Raw genomic sequence first — 9,848 nt, forward strand, 5'->3', positions numbered from 1 at the left:
CAAAATAGTTCCAAATCATCTCTTATGGCGTATATGAAGGCAAAACAAGATAGTGATCCCACTTTAGTTTAATTGAAGAAAGTGGTTGCAGAAAAGGCCATTGAGGCTTTCTCCTGGGGGGAGTTGGTGTTTTGAGATATCAAGTCCAATTATGTGTTCTGAATGTTAATAGGTTGAAAGATATGATCTTATTTAAAGCTCATAGTTCGCGGTATTCTATTCATCCCATTTTCACAAAGATGGATCGAGATTTTAGGGAAGTGTATTGTAGAATGGCATGAAAAAGGATATTATGAAATTCATGGAAAAGTGTCCTAATTGTCAATAAGTGAAGGTTGAGCACCAAAAACCGAGAGGTTTGGCTCAAGACATTGAGATTCCTACTTGGAATTGGGAAGCCTTGAATATGGACTTTGTTACAGAATTTCCTCAAACTCATAGGAAACATGATTCCATTTGGGTTATTCCACTGTCTATTATTTCATATCGAGGTACTCAATTTACATCCCAGCTTTGGAGATCCTTCCAAAAGGGTCTTGGTATCCAAGTAAAGCTTAGTATAACTTTTTATCTACAAACGGATGGTCAGGCCGAGCATAACATTCAGACATTGGAGGATATGTTGAAAGCATGCATTATTGATTTAAAAGGAAATTGGGATGATCATTTGCCATTGATAGAGTTTGTTTATAATAATAGTTATCATTCTAGCATTGAGATGGATCCATTTGAGGTATTGTATGATAGGCAGTGTAGATCCCCTATCGGTTGATTCGAGGTAGGTAAAGTTATGTTGGTGGGACCCGAGTTGGTATTTTACGCTATGGAGAAGGTTAGACTCATTAAAGAAAGATAGAAGACATCCCAAAGCTAAAAAAGTCCTATTTAGATGTAAGAAGGAAGGAGCATGAATTTGAGGTTTATGATTGTGTTTATTTGAAAATTTTACCCATGAAGGGTTTGATGCATTTTGGTAAGAAATAAAAGCTTAGTCCCCATTATGTTTGCCCGTATTAGATTTTAAGGTAGACTGGTAAAGTGGCTTATGAGTTGAATTTGCCTTTTTATTTGGCATCGGCGCATCTGGTATTATATGTGTCCTTGTTTTGGAATTTTGTTGGTGATCCTAGATACATTGTGCCATTGAAAAAATTAAGACTAAAGAGAGTCTTTCATATAAGAGGTTCCGATTGAGATCTTAGACCAACAAGTTAGAAAGTTGAGAAACAAAGAAATAGCTTTAGTTAAAGTGTTATGGAGGAACCAAGAGGTTGAAGGTGCTTCATAGGAGGCCAAAGCCGATATGATGTCTAGATATCCTCCTCTTTCCTTCTGTGCCTAGTTGAGGTATTTAGTTCTTTCATGATCCAAGCAGCCCAAATCATGTATTGCAGTTGTTATCATGGTTTCATATTCATTCATGTTCATGAAATAAATTTTAAAGTCATGTTTTAGCTTGATATTAAAGATATCATGTTTTATGCATTATCAAGATGTTTTTCATTCATTTTATGTTGTTATGTTCCTTTCCTATTAAATTCATTCTAGATTGTGTCCCATTCGAGGATGAATGATCCCAATGGGGAGAAATTGTAATAACCTGGAAGTTGGAAAGATGCAAAATAAGAAACAAAAGAGGAATTCTCAGAAAAATGCAGCTTTTGGCACCAGATGGTCTTCATGGGGCCCACTATGGGCCATGAAGAGAACCACAATCCATGAAAGGCCATTGTGGTCCATTCCCTATTAAAGGGCTTTCAGAAGTGAGGACCACGAGGTGCCACCATGAGCCGTGCACGGATCGATATGGCTTCTGTGGTGGACACCCCTGCAGGCGTCCTATCAGAATCACTTCCATGAACCATGTTAATGAACCGTATGGATATCCACGAACCATGAAGGACTCCATGGAGAAAGTCCTGAAACTTACCTGCAAACCACTAAAATGCAAGTTCAAGGAAATCACCACGGGGAACCACCACGGGCCGTGGTGACCATAACGGTTCGTGGTGGTTCTCTTGGTAGTAAGACTTCCCAAAACCTTATATAAAAATATCAAGTCTCTCACGACGGAGAGGACCATGAACCCTGATGGCTTTAACGATCCGTGGTGATGGTCTGTCCTGAATCCTGAATTCAGTTTTAATGAGGGTTATTTCAGTATTTTCGCAATATCTCATTAATGAATGTGTATGGTTTTAGGGACTAAATTTCTACCCATTAACTACCCTAAAGTGTTTTAACACTCTCATTCTCAACACAACTCTCAAAATGCCAAAGCCTTCCCTCTCAAGCTTTCTCTCAAGGTCTTCTTCTCTCTCAAGCAAATCAAGGGAAATCTTCAAGGTCAAGCCTCTATTCTCTTCAATTTAGGGCTCATCAAAGTCAAGCTATGTGGGATTTCATCCATGAGTATCTTTCACCCATGGAATCCCAAAGATGTCTTCTCAAATCCTCTTATGATCTCTTCAATTAAAAGTCCTAATGTCATGATTTGCATTGGGTCTTCTCAATTATGATATGTATGTATGCTATTAGCCTATATATGTATAATTACATCTTATTGCATGATTTGTAGTTGAATTTCAATAACCCATACGATATAGTAGTTTCAAGTATGATTTATGAGATATGATCATGATTCTCAAGGTTAGTTCAATACAAGCTTTATGAATGAGTTTTAAGATGCTTTATGCAAAGAAGTTTTTGAATTCCTTATGAAAGGTGATGAACAATGTTTTAATGATGTTTCAAGAAATTTTAATGAAAGAGTGACTTGAGATCCTTGAAGGTGACTCAAGACTCTAATAAAAGGGTGACTTAAGATCCTTAATGAGGAAGGTGACTTAAGACCCTAAAGACATTTTGTGGAAGTCCTACACCCATATTACATGAATTACTTGATAATGAGCTATTCCTATGAAAGTTTAATTACTTATGATTATGAAGAAGTTTATGATTATTACAAGTATTATTTATGATTATGTCATAATATGTATTCCATGCGATGAAATACTTAGTACCAAGTGAACTTTGAGGTGGGGGCTCGACCTAAGCTCTAGTAGCAACCTCTAGTCTTTTAAACTACATTGCCACTGTAGGTGGCCAATATGGCTTAGCTAGTGGATCCACATATAGCACATGATGATAATAATTGCACAGAGCGTATCTTGGCAAGTAGCGTCCCATTTTGTCGATGTTGGTACATCAGATTCCATGTAATAGCTCATATGGTCTTAATATCACTTACGGTTATCTCCAACATATGTAAGTTTTATGATGATTTTATGAGATTCTTTTGATGCATTGACCAATGAGATAAATGTTCTAATGTTTTCATGTTTACTCATGCTTTTAAAGTTATTGGTCTTCCATCCATGATTCATATTGTCTATGTCCTATATTTATTGTTCATGCATATTGTCACATACTTAGTGTATTTCATGTATTAACGCATACTTCTTGCCTATACTATATCATAAGGTAGGGTCCGGAGATCACATTAATCTTCCTCCCGCTCGTGGCAAGAGTTTACCATTAGCTTCTTGTTGGTGAGTCCTCACATTCGAGGACCTGACATTTATTTCTTCTCATTCGACAATTATACTTCACTACTCTATGTTGTCTATTGGATGAGCTAGGAGATTTTCATATGAGCCCGTTTGGATGGACTTATAAGTTGGTCAAACCAATTTATAGTCCCTTTTTAGCTTATTGTGGTGTTTGCCTAATGCTAACTTTAAGACATAAAGTTCTTAAAGTCAGCCAAAAATGAAAAGTTAGGATTCCTAACATTGTTTTTCTAAGTGCTTAAAGCCATTTTCTTTGACCATGAAAATTAATTTTATATCACTTATATTTTAACTAAATTCCCAAACTATCCTTTTTATTCCTTAACCCTAAAATTCACGTCTAGATCCCTCATTTCTTCAGCAAACGGGCTCCAAGAACAGAGATGCCAATAGCTATGGCATTTCCGACAGAAAAGAAAGTGTAAGGTGAGATCTGTATCATAGCTATGGACCACGAGCTTATGCTCCCACAACTGCTTTTTTTGAAGCTGTTGACATTGTAAAATCCGATTTTTCTTTGGTTTCTAACAATTTTCTCCTTTGTCGATCTTGAGATTTCTTCAGTTTGTGTGTGTGTGAGAGAGAAGGGGATTAAAGAAAAGATGGAGACCAACGTCTGGAATTCTCCCATCAACAAGATCCCTCTGCTTTTTCCTCTATCACTCCAAAATCTCTCCATTGTAGATCTCAGAAATCCCCTTTTTAGGTAAGTTAAATCTCTGCACATCTTCATATTTGAGCTTCTTGTTCCCCTTTTTTTTGTTGAATGGTATGAAAAAATTATTGAAGTTCTTTATGTTGCAGTTCTTTATGTTGTTGTTGTTGTTGCTGTATGCTGCAATTACAAACAGTCAAATATTAGTTGAATAGTAGTATTTACTCCTTTTTTCCATTTTTTCAAGCAATAAATACACTGCAGGTATGCATGATATTAGTGCATTTATTGCACCTAATACTGTAAATTAATTACCATGAAGTTTTTTTTAATTGACTAACCGGTGAAATTCGATTGAAAAAGTTATAGGCAGTCCAACAAGACTCTTAATATAGTGTTATATTATCTGCCGGTACAATTTTTCTTAAAAAGCCTCACTCCACTAAAAATAATCCCCTTATAAGTAAATAATTTGCATATTTATGAGGTAATTTGTACATATTTTCTCGAAGTATTTCATCTGTCCTTGTACCAAGACAACCACTATACTAGTTTGTTTCGATTTTCTATTAAAGTGCTAACTATATAGGTCTATAAAATTAGGAACAAAAAAAATTAGAACTGTTTAAGACAAATCAAACTTTTCTCTGTTATTAGCAGCTCGTTTTCATTTTCTTGCTTGCAAGTTCAACTTTTGTGGTCACTATTCCATCATTTCCGGCCAAAGCCATGTACTTATCCTTCCTAGTAAAATTGGTGCACTCATAAGATAATGTGATCTTTACCTGTTGCTGTGGCTGCTTGCTTCCACTTCTTCTTTTGATGTTGCAGAGTTCATGAATGTTTATTTCTCCTTTCTTCAGATTGTTTACATTCAATTATGCCGGAAACTAGTAAAGCACGAAGTAATGCTAAGTGGGATGATGATGCCAACATTAAATTTATAGATTTGTGTAAAAATGAGATTAGGCAAGGACGTAGACCATACACTCATTTAAATAGGGATGGATGGAATAATATTGTCAAAGGATTCAATAGAGCCACGAAAACAAATTATGATAAAAAACAAATGAAAAATCATTGGGATAACATGAAAAAAGATTGGATTCTTTTTAAGAAGTTGATGAGAGGGGAGACATGTTTAGGATGAGATGCCACAAAAAATACAATTATGGCAGATGATGATTGGTGGGAGCGAAAAATTAAGGTACATCTCTTACATTTTTCTATATATCTTTCTTTTTTCTTTCATTGTTAAATTGCTTGGTTAGTTTAAAGTAGTTTTTGATTTTTTTGTTATAAGAGGATGATCGATACAATAAGTTCAGGAAAATAGATTTTCACTTATATGGTATCGCTATGATGCACTGTTTTCTGATATTGTTGCTACTGGAGAAAGAGCACGTGCAGCAAATCATGAATAAATGTTTGGCATTCGAGTAGATCTTGATGAAGAAGGAACAAATAATATTGGTGGCTATGGCAAATAACACTTTATCAATCCTAGTGATGAAGGGAGTGATGAAAGTGATGATATACAGAATGTGGATTCTATTATATTTTCTAAGCCGTCACTTAAAAGTTGAGGTTCAATTGATGATACTAGCACTGGCAATCAAGTCAAAAAAATAAGGCAAAATCTGGTGCGACATCATTGAGAGAGGATATACGCTCTTTAGTGGAGTTTATATCTGGTAAAAGCACTGCTACATCCCCTCCATTAGATAATCCCATCATCGATAAGTGTATGAATATGTTGGCAAATGTTTTTGATATTCTTCCTGGCAGTGGAAAGTACAACTATGTTTGCAACATATTTCTTAAGAAGGATGTACGTCAACTGTTTCTTAAGATGGAAACTGATGAAGCTCGAAAATCTTGGTTGGAGTATAACTATCAGTTACACCTTGAGAAAATGGGATGATTTCATTTCTATGGTTAAATGCTTTTATTGTTTAATGTTCAAATATTATAGTTGGAGTATTGTTAATGTTGTGTTGACATTATGGTTGTGCGTGTAAACTTTATGTATTGTTAATGTTGTGTTGATGTTGTGGTTGTATCCTTAGACCTTATCGTTATTGTTGTTGTGTTGGCTCTAATGAATATGAGAACTTTATGTATTGCTATGATTGTTTTTCTTTGATGGAATAGTAATTTGAGATTTACAATGTGATTTTTCGAAGATAGAAATGAGTGCAATGAAACGATGGAGTTTTTAAAAAATCTTGAAATTGGATTGTTGAAAAAACTTTCATTCATTACTAATTTGAGGCATTTCCATTTTTAGTTAAATGGAGAGTTGGGATATTATCAATGTGGTATCTCCTTATTTAAGTGATTTGTTAGATGACGAAGATCAAGAACTAGAAGAGATTCCGAGAGAACAGAAGGATTGGATGACTTTATATCATATAACAGGTAAATACATTTTGATGTATTTTGAAAGATACATATGCAAAGAACCTTGTCGTACATCAATGCGCTCTGAAAATGAGTTTATCCAAGAGATATTATGAGGAAATGAGACTCGTTGTTATGAAAATTTTCGACTGAAGAAGGCGGTGTTCATTGATCTATCCAATGACCTAACTGATAAATATGGGATTAAACCCACTCATGGCATGTCGATACATGAAATGTTAGGCATATTCTTGATGACTTGTGCACATGGAGTTGGGAATTGAATGATATGAGATATCTTTCAACATTCTGGAGAGACAATTTATAGACACTTTCATAGTGTTTTAAAGGCCGTTTGCAAGCTTGCAAGAGATATTATTCAACCACATCCAAATTATAATGATGGTTGCGATGCTCACAAGCCATGTAAATAAAAATATATCCCTTTCTTTAAAGTAAGTAACCCGTTTATGTACACCCTTACTAGTATTGAATATATATAAACTTTTTTTTTTCTATCATCAAATTGTCAATTTATAAAATTAAATTCATTTAACTAAGATGCTTTAATAGTTATAGCTACTAGCCAACCATATTAAATTTCATTCAACTAAAAAGTTCATGACTACTAACTAATTAACACAGAACAAAATGCACCATGCCTTACTTAAATTAGTAGTTTAAATATTAAATATTAAATAAATCAACGTCACATAATTTGTTGAAATATTGTATTCAATCTATCTCTTCTATAAACATCACAATTTTTCTTTGACTCAATCAATTCAATTAATACCCTTTTAAACCTTCTTAATATATTTGCATCAAGTTGGCCAAAATATGGCATAATACTAAAAATCTCTCTTAATTTACATTCACTTCTTGTAGGACTGTATTGGAGCAATTGATGGCACACATGTTAAAGCTAGATTACCGCAAGGTCAAGAGATACCATAAATTAGACGTAAAGGTTATCGTCTCAGAATATTCTTGCCGTTGTTGATTTTAATATGTGTTTTATATTTGCATGGGCTGGGTGAGAAGGAGCATCTCACGATAGTTGTATATTTGCTGAGGCCCTTCGTAGAGAAGAGCTCAACTTTCCCTATCCACGCGGAAACAAATATTATCTAGCTGATTAAGGATATTCACACATGAAAGGATACATGGCTCCATACAAAGGAAATAATGTAAGATATCACCTAGCTGAATTTCGCCATGGTGCAACTCGACAATTGCGAGAGCTAAGAGGATGCATTGAGAAATTTAACTATTTACACTCTTCTTGTAGAAATGTAGTAGAGCGCACATTTGGCGTTTGGAAAGCAAGATGGTCTATTTGGAGAGACATGCCATATTATCACATTGACACACAAAGGGATATCGTACTTGGTACTATGGCCATTTACAATTATATTAGAAAGAAATGCAATATGGATGATGCATTCCAAACAGTCGAGAATGAGAGTTATATTCCATCGGTTGATTCTAATTATATTGGCACAACTTCAAGAGCTAACAATGTAGATGTCGAAGATGTAGGAGAACAAAATAATGTCTATTGGATGGGGTTTCGTGATATGATTGTTAGTGACATTTCTAATGCTTGATGCTTGTATTATATGAATATTTTCCACTTATTGTATTTATAGTGGAGTGATTTCAGTTCAAAATAAAAGATACCAAAGAAACCACATTACTCCAACAAACTTCATTAGAAAGTATGAATGGGACATGTATTTATAAAAAATATAGTGGAGTGGTTTCGATTGGAAACAAAAGATACTAAAGCAACCACATTACTCCAACAAACTTCATTAGAAAGCGTAAATGAGACATGTATTTATAAAAAAATTAACTTAATAAATAAATATTTTATAGTGAAAGTGATTTTACATTATAAATTACTTTTGATTAAAATCAACTTTAGAGTTTAAAAATCTTTTAAAATCAACTTATTATGGTGTTAACAACTTTAAGGGTATTTCAGTTTTTTTGACAGAAAATAAGTGCTTAACATCACTTATTTGCCAAACACATCAACAACTTATTTTCAGCATAAGCACTTTTATCCAAACATTCAACTTCTTATTTATAAAAATAACTTTCAGCACATAAAAGTTCTAAAAGCACTTCATACATAAAAGTTACTTTTTTAAGCCCATCCAAACGGGCTCTATTCCCCCACCTATTATTAGAGGCATGTTAGATAGTGAGAGTCTATGTTGTGTCTTATTCCGTATTTTTGAGACTTATGTTCTTATTGAGGATTTGCTTCCGTATCTTGATTTAGCTTTATCGCTTATTTCCTTATGTGTGCTCATGAATGTTATGCCAAGTGGTTTGGTTGGAGTTCTTCGGGATTCTAATCATCGTGTTATGACTAGGCCATAGGTAGGGTCATGACATTCCTCTGAGGGCACGATGCCACAACTCATGCCAAAATCCTAAGTTGAGGGTGGCTAGAACAGATAAGAGCAAGGTCATTAGTATAAATAAAATAGAATGTGAAAAGAAAAAATCCTCGAGGTATGCTTGGTGGTATATTGTCATGACCCAGGCTAGGCCCTAGATGTGACACAGTGAATAAGATCCCAAGTGACCCCAAACAAGCCTCTTAGCATATCATACATGAGCATACATAAGGTAAATGGAAATACAGATTTGAAAACATGAAAGTGGAATGAATATAATTATCAACATGAATGTCTTGATAGGAAGAAAGTCAAACTAAACTCCGAATGAGCATGAAAACATAGAGATAACAACATCTAACAATCCTTCACTTGTTTAGAGAGGCATATGACAAGTTCCTAGCTCAGCAATATAAGAAATAAAGTCATAAGAAACATAATATAAAAGTGAAAGTATTGCATCCTCGAAATATGAGGACTCACCAATGATTGAATAGTAACTCAATAGCTAGCCACGAGCAAAGTGAGCATGATGACCATCAGACCCTACATTATTATAAAATGTAGGCAAAAATATGTATAGCACAAAGAATGTATTAAGTATGTGAGAAACATGCATGAACAATAATAATCAGACATCGTCAATATGAACATGTGATGCATAACCAATATCTTGAAAACATGAATAAAACTTGAAAAGACTTGAAATCATACCATAAATTCAATGCATCAGAAAACATCATTAAAACTTTTAGATATATCATAATCACATGTGGAATATTAACCTTAATCGACATTTAAGAC

At 34.3% G+C, this 9,848-nt stretch overlaps 1 protein-coding gene and 1 pseudogene across 1 annotated transcript; both read left to right on the forward strand.

The window, feature by feature from the left end:
• The first annotated feature begins 5,075 nt into the window (after nucleotides 1–5,075).
• LOC129899834 (L10-interacting MYB domain-containing protein-like) lies at nucleotides 5,076–6,151 on the forward strand (annotated as a pseudogene).
• Nucleotides 6,152–7,796: 1,645 nt separating this feature from the next.
• LOC129899835 (uncharacterized) lies at nucleotides 7,797–8,240 on the forward strand. The gene has a single exon (XM_055974845.1). The coding sequence runs from the start codon at nucleotides 7,797–7,799 to the stop codon at nucleotides 8,238–8,240; it is 444 nt and encodes a 147-aa protein (XP_055830820.1).
• The last annotated feature ends 1,608 nt before the right edge of the window (nucleotides 8,241–9,848 follow it).

This window comes from Solanum dulcamara, chromosome 8 (genome assembly GCF_947179165.1).
Source record: "Solanum dulcamara chromosome 8, daSolDulc1.2, whole genome shotgun sequence".
NCBI lineage: Eukaryota > Viridiplantae > Streptophyta > Magnoliopsida > Solanales > Solanaceae > Solanum > Solanum dulcamara.

Excerpts from the sequence above, each read along its gene's own strand:
- LOC129899835 (XM_055974845.1), top strand. The coding sequence starts at position 7,797 with ATGGCTCCATACAAAGGAAATAATGTAAGATATCACCTAGCTGAATTT.